This window comes from Hyaena hyaena, unplaced genomic scaffold, assembly GCF_003009895.1.
Source record: "Hyaena hyaena isolate Hyena2069 unplaced genomic scaffold, ASM300989v1 scaffold_135, whole genome shotgun sequence".
In the NCBI taxonomy this organism is placed as follows: Eukaryota; Metazoa; Chordata; class Mammalia; order Carnivora; family Hyaenidae; genus Hyaena; species Hyaena hyaena.
In genome coordinates, this window is record NW_024080767.1 from 245047 (window position 1) to 260293 (window position 15247).

At 36.9% G+C, this 15247-nt stretch overlaps 1 protein-coding gene across 1 annotated transcript in view; it reads right to left on the bottom strand.

Moving 5' to 3' along the window:
* Positions 1-14901, bottom strand: part of SEPTIN14 (septin 14) — a 64732-nt gene extending 49831 nt beyond the window's left edge. Inside the window, exons 1-4 of the mRNA XM_039238108.1 lie at positions 14839-14901; positions 14108-14176; positions 2543-2663; positions 1536-1731 (exon numbers count right to left, since the gene is read on the bottom strand). Coding sequence (XP_039094039.1) covers positions 1536-1731; positions 2543-2663; positions 14108-14161 — 371 coding nt within the window. The 5' untranslated portion in view covers positions 14162-14176; positions 14839-14901. The remainder of the gene's footprint in view (positions 1-1535; positions 1732-2542; positions 2664-14107; positions 14177-14838) is intronic.
* Positions 14902-15247: the final 346 nt, after the last annotated feature.

The following is a 15247-nucleotide window of genomic DNA, read 5'->3' on the forward strand; positions in this document are numbered from 1 at the left end:
TTGTAAATATCACATTGACTGAAAAACAAAAATCACATGGCTATTTCAATAGTTGCAGAAAAGGTATTTGACAAAATTCAACACCCTTTCATGATTTAAAAAAAACAAAAACAAAACTCTTGAAACTAGGTATAAAAGGAACTTATGTCAACACAATAAAGGCTATATATGAAAAGCCCATGGCTAACCTCTAAATTGTTGACTTTATGGACACTGAATTGTTGTATATCTATCTTTTTAATATTTGTAAAATCAGTAATAATGTCTCCTTATTCCTGATGTTGGTGATATTTGACTTCTCATTTATTTTGCTTGCTCAGTCTAGTTAAAGGTTTTCAATTTATTGACCTTTATAAATAACCAGCAAAAATAATTTGTTGGTTTTCTTGATTTTCTAACATTTTTCCTGTTTTCATCAGTTTTTGCTGTGCTATAATTTTTCCTTTCTTTTTCTTGCTTTAGGGTAAATTTGTTCTTATTTGTCTAGTTTCTTAACATGGAAATTTATAGTACTTGGGATTGTCCTTTCTTTAAACATAACGATCTTATGCTATTAATTTCCCTCTAAGTAATACTTTTGCAGCATCCTATAGTTTTTTAAATTGCAGTGAGATCACTTAATAGATATCTACTCTCATAACAAGTTTTTGAATGTAATATAAAGTACTGTTAAATCTTCTGTTGTACGGCAGATCTCAAGAACTTGTTCATCTTGCATAATTAAAATGTTATATCCATTGAACAAGAACTCTTAGTTCCTCCTTCTTCCCAGCCACTGGCAAACATTTTGCACTCTTCTACGAGTTTGATGAGGGGTTGTGACCAAGAAAGGGAGATGTTTGAGGCCAATGGGAATCAGGTCATAATTTAAATAGAAAGATGATTACATAGGATGTTTGTTTCAGAATTATCTATTAACCTGTTCATAGATGTTTTATACATTTTTATATTATACATATATAGTTTAAGGAAATCTGTTCTGTATTATTTCATATGTATTTTAATTATTACAAAAATTCAGTAGTTGTATGACAACATAAGATCTGAGAGTACACTTACTAAACTTACAACAGTGGCTACTTTTGGAAAAAGAAAAGACTCTAAGTACTTACATTTGGCTAAATGGGTTTTCATTTGAATCATTTAAATTCGGATAAGTGATTTTAAAACTGAGAATATCCAAGAAGTAAATAAATGGGAAAAAATTCATTTTAAAAATTTATACAAATCAACCTTATATAAAGGATTCAATGGCGAGAACGAAATGGATATACCTGCATTCAAATCTATAAAACCAGTAAATTTAATCTTATTGGGGAAAAAAAGAGTGTTTGTATAAATAAGATCATCCTGGATCTTCTGGGTACATCTTAGTTCAAACAACAAATGTCCTTAAAAGAGACATAAGGAGAGCAGAGAAGGCCATAAAAGGGTGGAGGCAGATGGGAGTGATATAGCCAGAGGACATGTCAATAAAGAAAGTAAATTCCTTGAAATAATAAAATCTTTTGTAATTAAAATAAGAAAACACTAACCTGGCTTCTTTGTTTATTTGATCACCATATCCCACTGTTTTCACAACAGTTAATTTCAATTGAATATTACTTTCCTGAAGTTCATATGTCTGAATTTTAAGTCCAACATTTGAGTAAAAATGTGAGGATTTTTTGTCTTTCAAAGTAGTATTGAATAATGTGTCAATGAGTGTTGATTTTCCAATTCCAGTTTCCCCTGTAATAAACATAGATACATTATCTAGGGGCATAAGATGGCTAAGAAGAAGTAACACTCTTAACCAAACACATCAATGACTATAATGTCCTTTAATGTATACATGTTTAGGGATTTCTGGATGGCTCAGTTGGTTGAGTATCCGACTTCAGCTCAGGTCATGATCTCATGGTTCATGAGTTCAGATCCAGCATCAGGATATATGCTGACAACTCAGAGCCTAGAGCTGCTTCGGATTCTGTGTCTCCCTCTCTCTTTGCCCCTTCTCCCACTTGCGCTCTGTCTCTCTCTCTCAAAAATTAATAAATGCAAAAAAAGTTAAAAAAATTTTGTAAATAAAATTAAAGTATACATGTTTCTCTTGACTCTCTCAGTCATTAATATAATATAGAAAAAATGTACACAAAGATATATCAGATTTTGAAGAGCACTGAAACATCCAAAGAAAAAAGTTCTAGTGGCCCCTGGATGGCTCAGTCAGTTAAGCCTCTGACTTTTGGTTTCAGCTCAGGTCATGATCTCATGATTCATTGGTTCGAGCCCCACATTGGGTTCTGTGCTGACAGTGTGCAGCCTGCTTGGGGTTCTCTCTCTTCGCTTCTCTCTGCCCCTCCCCCACTCGCTCTGTCTCTCTCTCAAAAATAAAAAAATTTTTTTAAGTTTAAGTAATATGGTTAACATGATGGGAACAAATATAGATAGAAAGACATGGTCTTGAATTAACAGCACCAGTGTTACATCACGTTACATAAGTTGAAGCAAGCATTTGAGAAAATTAAGTACTAATTCAGATGAGGAATCAGGCACTTACCCACACAGAGAATATTAAAAGAGAATCCTTGTTGAATAGATCGGTTTACCAACTGGTGAGGCAAACATTCAAAACCAAAATGACCAAGCATTGTTAAGCAACGGACACTATCTCCTCTTTGCTTAAAAAAACAAAAATTAAAAAAAAAATTAATTAGAATTAGTAATATCATTTGAAAAATTATTTTAATAATATGTTAAAGAAATTGGAATTATTTGAGTATCATAACTCAGCTAAGATTAAAATTAAGTAAATTTGTGAGCAAGTAAGTCTTGTGCAGACACATAAGTTTTGCTTTCAATTTTAAAAATACTAAGTCTGGAGGAAGGAAAGGAAGATGGCAGCAGAGTAGGAGGACCCTAGCCTCATCTTGTCTCTTGAACACAAATAGATAACTATAAAATCATCGTAAATACCCCAGAAATCAATCTGAAGACCGGCAGAACAAACTCCACAACAAAAGGAGAGAAGAGGCCACATCAATGAAGGTATGAAGTGCAGAGAAGTGGTATTGGGGAGAAAAAGATCATGGGTGGTGCAGAAAGGAGGGAGCCAGCATCACAGAGAAGGGTGAGAGAGAGGGAGGAGCACACAGGAAAACACCCAAGGTGAATGTTTTACAAAAGCCATTGGTTTGGAAAACTAGAGGGGCTGAATTTCATGAGTTCTTGTAACCAGCGGTGCTTAAAGCCTGGAGTTTTAAAGGTGAGCTGGCTTGTCTGGGATAGAGCCCCAAGGGCTTTTTTTTTTTTTTTTCCTGCTCCTGTAGATCAGGCAGGTGAATAACCCAGAGACAGACCTCATGGAAAGAGCGCTCCAAAGAATGCCTGGGCACATACATAGTGGGAGATTATTTGCTCTTCTCTGAGCACATACCAAAGAAGCATCAATTATAGATGCCTCTGTGGGAACAAAAGAGCTGCCTGGCACCATTTCCCTCCCCTGCTCCTCAGCATAAACATAGAGCCACCTGCAGGAAGCAGTGGAGTGCCCATACTGGCTGTCTAACTTGCTTGCACAAAGCCCCACCCCCTGCACTCTGAAGGGACTGCCCTTCTCATTCAAGTTTGCCTCAAGCACAATGGGTGGGCTCCTCCCCTAGAAGACAAGCACAAACTCCTGTCCACATCATGTTTTCTGACCAAAGAATTTTATGGGCACTTAGTTCTGGTGGAAGCAGTATCAGGTCTCATTTCACAAGCAGACCAGAGCTCACACCTAATTAAAACTCACAACATTTAGGCCAGGGACCAAACACTGCCCACAGCAGGCAAGGAGAGCCTCTGAAGATAGAAGACTGGCCTAAAGGATACAGCAGCCAAAACACAATAGCAGAGTGCATGCAGCACACACCCAGATACTTACTGAAATGATAGGCTGGGGACGTTACATGACCTCTTCTTCATAAGGCTATTATTTTCAGAGTCAGAGACATAGCTGGCTTTTCTAACACAGAGAAGGCAGAGACATAGACAAATGCAAAGATGGAGGGATTTATCTCAAATGAAAGAACAAGATAAGACCATGGCCAGTGAAATAGTTATAAGTAACATGTCTGATGGAGAATTTAACGCAACCATCATAAGGATACTAACAGGGCTTGCAAAAGAATGGAAGACATCAGACACCCTTACCACAGATAATAAAGACTTAAAAAGAATCAATCAGAGATAAAGAATATGATAAATGAGATTAGAAGCAGGCCTGATGCGAAACTAACAATAGAACTCTCCTATGACCCAGCAATAGCACTGCTAGGAATTTACCCAAGGGATACAGAAATGCTGAGGCATAGGAGCACATGAAACCCAATGTTCAAAGCAGAACTCTCAACAATAGCAAAAACATGGAAAGAGCCTAAGTGTCAATCAAAAGAAGAATGGATCAAGAAGATGTGGTTTATCTATACCATGGAATACTACATGGCAATGAGAAAGAATGAAATCTGGCCATGTGTAGCAACATGGATGGACCTTGAGGGTGTTATGCTGAGCGAAATAAGTCAGGCAGAGAAGGACAAATATCATATGTTTGCACGTATAGGAGGATTAGGAGGAACTTGACGGAGGAACAAGGGGGAGAAGAAGGGCAGAAATGGTGGGGGAAAGGGAGAGGGGCAAACCATGAGAGACTCTTGAATGCTGACAAAAACTGAGGACTGATGGATGTGGGGGGGAGGGGGGATGGGCATGGAGGAGGACACTTGTGGGGATGAGCACTGAGTGTTATGTGGAAACTAATTTGACAATAAACTATTTGTAAAAAAAAAAAAAAAAAAAAAAAGGAAGCAGGCCTGATGCATGGACAACAAGTTAGAAGAAGCAGAGGGAATGAATTAGTGACACAGAAGATAAAATAATGGAGAAAATGGCAGCAAAGTAGGAGGACCCTAGACTTGTCTCATCCCTTGAACACAATTAGATGGTTATCAAATCAGTCTAAATAATCCATAAATTAACCTGAAGACTGGAAGAACAAGGTCCACATCTAAAGGGAGAAAAAGAAGCCACATCAAAGAAGATAGGAAGTGTGAAGACATGGTTTAGGGGAGAAATGGGTCATGGGTGTTGCAGAGGGGAGGCAGCTGTGTTCACAGGAAAAGGCAAGAGTGAGCACACAAGGGAATGGACACACAAGGAGAACATTTCCCCAAAGCCATTGGCTGGAAAAACAAGAGGGGTTGATTTTTTGTGAGTTCTTGCAACCAGAATTTAAAGAGGAGCTTTAAAGGTCCATAGGTTTTGCTTGTATTGAGCCCTGAAGACACTGCTTTATTCTTAGAGACGGCAGGCAAACAACCTGGGGTGGGGAGAGAGGGAAACAGATGACATGGAATCAGTAATCGAAGAATGCCCGGTGTACACAGTGGGGAGATTATTTGCTGCTCATGGAGTGCATCTCTGAGAGTCAGCATTCACAGAGCTGCCTCTCTGAGGACAAAGGAGCCAGCTGGTGCCATTTCCCTCTGCAGCACCTCAGCATATACACAGAGCCACCTGCTGGAAACAGCACACTGACGCTGTCTACCTAACTTGCTTACACCAAGTTCCACCTTCTGTGCTCTGGCGCAACTAACTGCCTTTCTCAGTCAAACTTGTCTCAGTCCCAGTGCAGTGGGCTCCTCCCCAAGAAGACTACCACAAGCCTTTGCCCACATCATTCCCTAAAGCCTGGAGTTTTAAAAGTCAATAGGCTTGGCTGGGATAGATCCCAGAGGGCATTGTGCTGCTCCTGGGTAAAAGGTAAGCAACAACCCAGAACCAGACAATCTGGACACAGCCATCTCAAAAATGCCTGGGTCACACATCAGGAGGAGATAATTTGCTCTTCTTAGAGTGCTTCTCTGAGAGGCAGCATTCGAGGAGTTGCCTCTACAGAGACAAATGAGCCAGCTTGTGCCAGTTCCTTCCCTCAACCCACCTGCAGTACGCAGGCAGTACCAAGACTGGCTGCCTAACCTGCCTGCATCAGGTCCCACACTCCTACACTTTGGCACAACTGCCCTTCTCAGTCAAGCTTACCTCAGTACCAGCATAGCAGACCCCTTCCCCAGAAGAAAGACTAGCAGAAACACCTGGCCACACCACGTCTCTCAATCAGGAAGATCTGCAAGGCTTCAGTTCTAGTGGAGATTTCTCAGTAGAAACCTGACAAACCAAATGGGAATGGCATGGTATATTCAAAGTGCTGAATGGGAAAAAAAAACTGCAGTCAAGAATTTTCTCCAGCATGGCTATTATTCAGAATAGAAGGAGAAATAAAGAATTTCCCAGACATACAAAGATTAAAGGAATTATTGACCACTAAACAGCCCTGCAAGAAATATTAAAGGAATCTCTTTGAGTGGAAAGGGAAGACCAAAAGTGGCAAAGTTAAAAGAGACCAAAGGCGGCAAAGGCAAGAAAAGATCAGGAGAAATCTCCAGAAACAATGACAAAACAAGTAATGATGTGGCACTGAATATATCTATCAATAATTACTTTGAGTATAAATGTACTCAACACTCCAATTGAAAGACACAGGGTGTCAGAATGGATTTAAAAAATAAGACCCACCTATTGCTGCCTACAAGAGACTCATTTTAGACCTGAAGACACCTGCAGATTGAATGTGAAGGGATTGAAAAATATTGATCATGCAATGGACATGAAAAGAAAGGTGGAGTTGCCATACTAATACAGGAAAACTGGATTTCAAAAAAAGTCTGTAACAAGAGACCAAAAAGGGCACTATACCATAATAAGTGGGCCAATCCAACAAGATCTGACAATTATAAATATTTACGCACCCCAACATGAGACATCAAAATATATTTAAAAAGTTAACAAGAAATACAAAATAACTCACTGATAATAATACCATAATATTAGGAGACTTTAACACCTCATTTACATCGATGGAGAGAACATCTAAACAGAAAATCAGCGAGGAAACAATGGCTTTGAATGACACACTGGACCAGATGACTTCACAGATATATTCAGAACAAGCTAATCTAAAACAGCAAAATACACATTCTTTTTAGTGCACATGGGAGATTCTTCAGAGAAGGACAAAATGATTAAGATCACATACCATGCATATTTTCTGACCACAACACTATGAAACTTAAAGTAAACCATGAAAAAAAGTCTGGAAAGAGCAAGAACACATGGAAGTTACACAACATGCAACTAAACAATGAATGGGTCACAAAGGAAATAAAAGAAAAGATAAAGAAATACATGGAAACAAATGAAAATGAAAACAGAACGGTCGAAAACCTTTGGGATGCAGCAAAGTGATCCTAATAGGATAGTAGATAATCTTACACCTAATGGAGTTCAACAAAGAAAACAAATGATGCCTGAGCCAGCAGAAGAAGGGAAATGATAAAGATTAGAAGAGAAATAAAGAGAGATATAGGAACTAAAAAACAAAACAAAACAAAAACCCAATACAACAGATCAATGAAACTAGGAGCTGGTTCCTTGAAAAAATTTATAATTTACCATGGAAATACGATTATCAGACAATATTATGAAAAACTATATGCCAACACACAATTGCACAAAAAACCATAAAATACCTAGGAATAAACCTAACCAAGGATACAAGAGATCTGTATGATGAAAACTATAGAAAACTTATGAAGGAAATTGAAGAAGACACAAAGAAATGGAAAAACATTCCATGCTCATGGATAGGAAGAACAAATATAGTTAAAATGTCATGACTACCCAAAGCAATCTACACATTCAATGCAATTCCAATCAAAATTGCACCAGCATACTTCTCAAAACTAGAACAAACTATCCAAAAATTTGTATGGAACCACAAAAGACCCCGAATAGCCAAAGTAATACTGAAAAATAAAACCAAAACGGGAGGTATCACCATCCCAGACTTCAGCCTCTACTACAAAGCTGTCATCCTCAAGACAGTATGGTATTGGCACAAAAACAGACACATAGACCAATGGAACAGAATTGAGAACTCAGAAGTGGACCCAAAAGTATACAGCCAACTGATCTTTGACAAAGCAGGAAAGAATATCCAATGGAAAAAAGACAGCCTTTTTAACAGATGGTGTTGGGAGAACTGGACAGCAACATGCAGAAGAATGAAACTAGATCATTTTCTCACACCATGCACAAAAATCAACTCAAAATGGATAAAGGACCTGAACGTGAGACAGGAAACTATCAACACCCTAGAGGAGAAAGCAGGAAACAACCTCCTTGACCTCCACCGCAGCAACTTCTTACTTGACACATCCCCAAAAGCAAGGGAATCAAGAGCAAAAATAAACTGTTGGGACCTCATCAAGATTAAAAGCTTCTGCACAGCCAAGGAAACAACCCAGAAAATTAATAGGCAACCAACGGAATGGGAAAAGATAGTTGCAAATGACATATCAGATAAAGGGTTAATATCCAGAATCTATAAGGAACTCACCAAACTACACGCCCGAAAAACAAACAACCCAGTGAAGAAATGGGCAGAAGACATGAACAGACACTTCTCCAAAGAGGACATCCAGATGGCCAACAGACACATGAAACGATGCTCAGCATCCCTCCTCATCAGGGAAATACAAATCAAAACCACACTGAGATACCACCTCACGCCAGTCAGAGTGGCTAAAATGAGCAAATCAGAGAACTCTAGATGCTGGCGAGGATGTGGAGAAACGGGCACCCTCCTACACTGTTGGTGGGAATGTAAACTGGTACAGCCCCTCTGGAAAACAGTGTGGAGGTTCCTCAGGAAACTAACAATAGAACTCCCCTATGACCCAGCAATAGCACTGCTAGGAATTTACCCAAGGGATACAGAAATGCTGAGGCATAGTAGCACATGTACCCCAATGTTCATAGCAGCACTCTCCACAATAGCCAAAACATGGAAAGAGCCTAAGTGTCCATCAACGGACGAATGGATCAAGAAGATGTGGTTTATCTCTATGATGGAATACTACATGGCAATGAGAAAGAATGACATCTGGCCATGTGTAGCAACATGGATGGACCTTGAGGGTGTTATGCTTAGCGAAATAAGTCAGGCAGAGAAGGACAAATATCATATGTTTACACGTATAGGAGGAATAGGAGGAGCTTAACGGAGGACCACGGGGAAGGAGGGGGGAAATGGTGGGGGAAAGGGAGAGAAGCAAACCATGAGAGACTCTTGAATGCTGAGAACAAACTGAGGACTGATGGGTGTTGTGGGGGGAGGGGGGAGATGGGCATGGAGGAGGGCACTTGTGGGGATGAGCACTGGGTGTTATATGGAAACCAACTTGACAAACTATTTGTAAAAAAAATAATAATAAATTTTTAAAAATATGGTTGAACCTAAAAAAAAAACTATATGCCAGCAAATTGGACAAACTGGAAGAAATAGATAAATTCCTAGAAGCATATAAACTACCAAAACTGAAACAGTAAAAAGGAAAACTTCAACAGACCAATAACCATAAGATAAATTATATCAGTAATAAAAGATCTCCCAACAAACAAAAGTTCAGGGCCAGATGACTTCACAGGTGAATTCTACCAAACAATAAAAGAGGAGTTAATACCTATTCTTCTCAAACTATTCCAAAAAAATAGAAGTGGTAGGAAAACTCCAAACTCATTCTCTGAGGCCAGTATTAGCCTTATACCAAAACCAGATAAAGACTCCACTAAAAAGAAAACTACAGGCCAATATAATTGATGAATATGGATGCAAAAATTCTCAATAAAATACTAGCAAATTGAATCCAACAGTACATTAAAAGAATCATTCAGCATGATCAAGTGGGATTTATTCCTGGCTATAAGCATGGTTCAATATTCACAAATCAATCAACCATATATATCACATTAAGAAAAGAAAGGAAAACAACCATATAATCTTCTCAACAGATATAGGAAGAGCATTTGGCAAAATACAGCATCCATTCTTGACAAAAACCTTCAACAAAGTAAGGATAGATGGAACATACCTCAACATCATAAAGGCCATATACAAAAGACTCACAGCTAATATAATCCTCAATGAGGAAAAACTGAGAGCTTTCCCTCTATGGTCAGGAACAAGACAGGGATGTTCACTCTCATAATTACTATTTACCATAGTACTGGAAATCTTAGCCTCAGAAATCAGGCAACAAAAAGAATTAAAACGCATCCAAATCAGCAAGAAAGAAAGCAAACTTTCACTGTATACAGATGACATAATACTCTATATAAAAAACTCAAAAGATTTGACCAGAAATATCTAGAATACATGAATTCAGTAAAGTCTCAGAACACAAAATCAACATGCAGAAATCTGTTTTATTTCTATATACCGATAATGAAGCAGCAGAAAGAGAAATTAAGGAATCAATCCCATTTACAATTGTACCTAAAATAATAAGATATCTAGGAGTAAACCTAACCCAAGAGGTGAAAGACCTGTACCCTGAAAGTTATAAAACACTAATGAAGGAAAATGAAGAAAAATGCCACAAAGAATTAGAAAAACATCCACGACCATGAGTCAAAAGAACAAATATTGTTAAAATGTCCATACTCCTAAATCAATCTACACATTTGTTGCAATCCCTATCAAAATAACAACAGTATTTTTTCATAGAACTAGAACAAACAATCCTAAAATTTGTATGGAATGAACAAAGACTCAAAATAACCAAAGCAACCTTGAAACAGAAAACCAAAGCTGGAGCCATCACAATTCTGGACTTCAAGTTATATTACAAAGCTGTAGTCACCAAAGCAGTATAGTATTGGCACAAAAACAGACACATAGATAAATGGAACAGAATAGAAAACCCAGAAATAAACCCACAACTATATGGTGAATTAATATTCAACAAAGCAGGAAAGAATATCCAATGGAAAAAAAGACAGTCTCTTCAACAAATGGTGTTAGGAAAACTGTTCAGCAACATGTAGAAGAAAGCAACTGGACCACTTCCTTAAACCATATAAAAGAATAAATTCAAAATGGATTAAAGACTGAAATGTGAGACAGGAAATCATTAAAATCCGAGAGGGGAACATAGGCAATAACCTCTTTGACATTGGCTATAGCAGCTTCTTTCTTGATATGTCTCCTGAGGCAAGGGAAACAAAATCAGGAATGAACTATTAGGACTCAACACTCAAAAAACAAATAATCCAGTTACGAAATGGGTAGAAGACATGAATTTTTCCCAAAGAAGCCATCCAGATGGCTGACAGACACATGAAAAGATGCTCAACATTGCTCAACATCAGGAAAATAAAAATCAAAACCACAATGAGATCTCACCTCACACCAGTCAGAATGGCTAAAATTAACAACTCAGGAAACAACAGGTGTTGGTGAGAATGCAGAGAAAGAGGAACCCTCTTACACTCTTGGTGCAAATGCAAACTTGTGTAGTCACTCTGGAGAACAGTATGGAGGTTTCTCAAAATTTAAAAAAAAATTTTAAAAGAGAACTAATCAATGATCCAGCAATTGCAGTATGAGGCCTTTCCCTAAAGGATTAAAATACTAATTCAGAGGGATACATGCACCCATGCACCCTGATGTTTATAGCAACATTATCAACAATCACCAAATTATGGAAAGAGCCCAAATGCCTATTGACTGATTAATGTATACAGAAGAATTGGCCATATATATATATATATATATATATATATATATATATAATGAAATATTACTCAGCCATAGCAAAGAATGAAATCTTTCCATTTGCAATAACATGGATGGAGTTAGAAAGTATTGTGCTAGATGAAATAAGTCAGAGAAAGACAAACACCATATGATTTCACTCATATGTGGAATTTAAGAAACAAATGAACATGGTCGGGGTGGGGGGGCAGCGAGAGAAGCAAATAAAAAACAGACTCTTAACCACAGAGAATGAATTGATGGTTACCAGAGGAGGGGTGGGCAGGGGGATGTGGTAAATAAGTGATGGGGATTAAGGAAGGTACTTATTGTGATGAGCACCAAGTGTTATATGTAAGGATTGAATCACTAAATTCTACACCTGAAACTGATACTACACTGTATGTCAACTAACTGGAATTTGAATAAAAACTTGGTGTAAAAAAAGATGTGGCAAGTAATAGGATATTACTTGGCCATAAAAAAGAATGAGAACCTACCCTTTGCAACAACGTGGATGGACCTGGGTATATAATGGTAACTGAAATGAGACACTTAGAGAAAGACATATATCATATGATTTCACTTATATTTGGAATTTAACAAACAAAACACATAAAGAAAAAATACAAACAAACAAACAAAAACCAGACTCTTAAATACAAAGAAGACACTGGTAGTTATCAGAAAACTGGAAGGTGAGAGAATGGGTGAAATAGATTGAAGGGACTAAAAGTTCACTTATTACTAAGAGCACTGAGTAATGTATTGAATTGTTTAATCATATTGCACACCTGAAACAATATATTAATTACACTTCAATATAGACAATTAAATGAATCCACTTAAGCCTTGAATTCCAATACGGGACAGAGATTTAAAAAAACAAAATAGACATCCTCACATATTGATGATTATAGTATGAATTGGCATAATACCTTTATAGAGTGATTTGGTAATTACTATCACATTTTAAATTGCATATACTTTCTGACCCAATAATTCCATTTCTAACAAAATACATGAAGCATATACATGAAAAAGTATGTAGGAGGATATTCAACGCAGCATTATATAGAATTGTGAAGAAGAAGAAGAAGAAAAAAGAAAAAACAAGGAGGAGGAAGAAGAAGAAAGAGAAACAGAAAAAGAAAACCCCACAAGTTACCTTATTACTACCTAGAGGGCCTGGTTATTGAAGACAAGTACATTTATAACACCAAAAATACAAAGCTATTAAAAAGAATAAGGTTGATCTTGTGCTGATATGAAAACTTGTCCAAAGATTAGTCATTTCTGGTGAAAAACTAGGTTGAGAGGAGTGTTTTCTCCTTCCTATTGTTTGAGCATGATAGTTTTAATATTTAAATGAGGGAACAAACTAAGTTGCCAATTGTAAAATGGTTTAGAAACAGTTGGAAGATTACTTGCTAAAGGGTGTGTAGTGAGCATTTCTACCACAGATTAAAATGTGACTCATTGGCCTCTGGGATCTCTCCTAATCCTAAAATTTTAGTATTTTAATATCATGTAAACAAAGGAGTATTCACCATGATTTAATACAAAAGAGGGGCCAAAGATAATATGGAACGAACATAAGTCAGTGGTTTAGTTTCTGAGACATGACTTTGACAGTAGTTTATAAAGGAGTGAAGATGAAAGGTGGGTCAAGTGTGATTTTAAATATGTGACTGAGAGAAAAATAAAGATTCAATAAGCCATTCACTCTAGAAGAATAACAGTGAGAAGGAAAAGAGAAAAAATATGGTAGTTTGGATATAGAAAAATCTGCATGTTTGGAGGAAGAGAAAATACCAAGAAGAGGGCCATTAGTTATTAAGACATAAATGAACACTATTTAACACAGATCAAAGTTCACATATATATTTGACATTCTATTCAAAAAGAATTCTAAAACTCAGTTTTCACCCATTCAGGCTTACTATTCTCTATTTTAGTGTTAAGTTGGTATGTGAATTATTATACATTGTCCCTAGTACAGAGGCTTTTAAAGTGGAGCTTGCTTCAATCACCCATTGAGCAAAGAAATAAAAGCCATCCAACCAGTTCCTAAAATAACTTCATTTAAAAGTTATTTATTATTAGCACATAAATTCCCACAAACGCATGCATCAGAATAGTGCTATTCTTCCCACATAATGGGAGGTTCTGGAGTTTTAATCTGTTACTCTTCAGTATTAAATAGGAATACTATCAAAAAGGTCTGCAAACTCAAGAAACAGGGAACAGTTGTTTAAACCATTATTGGTATTTAACTTCAATCAATGTAAAAGTTAATTCATGTGCAAACATAACAAACATGAACCTTTATGACCTATGTCTACATCATTTTACTGAATCAATAATTAGAAATTACTCAATCTTATTAAAGTATAAAATTGAAAGTTCTATTTGAAAGATATACTCAACTATATCTTCATCATGGGGTATTTGTGTGGGCATACACACTGGTTTTTCTGCCATGTCAGGCTGAAAGATCTGAAAATGAAGAAATAAAAATCTTTTAAAAAGTACTTTATGAAACTATATTCCTACAATATAATGTAGATCAAAAGGGAGTCTAATAGAGACATTCTCCCAGGTTTTGGCTTTGAGTCCATACTACTGACCTATTTTAAACTGTAGCTGTTTTGCTAGACAGCCTCCTATATATGTAATATTCAACTTAAAATGCACAGTGATACAATTAACCATAAACATGTAAAATCATCTAAAGAAAGGTAAACAGAAAGGTAAACAAACTCTCATTTGAAATCAAGAGGACAGAGAGCATTCTTCTTCTTTAAAGTACTATCTGAGTGTGAAATAGGTAATTTTGCTTTAAAAAGTGTTTAAAAGAACCAGGAAAGCCATAATTACTTAGCTTTCTAGAGTAGCTTACCAGGGGAGGCTGGGGTGATACAGTTTACTTATTCGAGGAGAGTTGGAAAAGAAGAGCTTATAAAATCTATACAAGTCCCTTAGACGTACTAAATTAATAAAAACTGTTATTTATAAAGCACTTATTACGCACCTAGCATTGTGCTGAGTGCTTACGTGCTTTAGCTCCTTTAGTCCTCATACTAGATAGATAGAGACATATTTTTTGTTGCCATATACCAGGTGAGAAAATTCAGATTCGGAAAAATTAAGTAACTTACTTGCCCAAGATTTCAGCAATGCAGCAGACACAGGTCTGAACTGACTCCAAAGCTGGTGCTATTCCTACTGTCTCCAGTTACGGACCAAATATCCGCTGTGTTTGCAACACTGTGGAACAAGGGAGGAGAGGTTCAAAAGAGCATGTTGTGCTGATTTCTAAGCAGAACTGTCTGAGAAGGACGTGCTATTCCACTTTGAACAGAGCACAAAGATATGAGCATATGGGGCATATTTAAAAGGAAATATTATATACAAGTGTAGCAAAAAGAAAAGCAAATTATCAAGTAATGGCTCTGTATCATGATTTCTTCACTTGATATATCCTGAGAATTATTCCACTTTCATATATATGTCGACTTCATTTTTTCCTTAATAGTAAATAGTGTCCTCTAAAACACATAGTGTTCT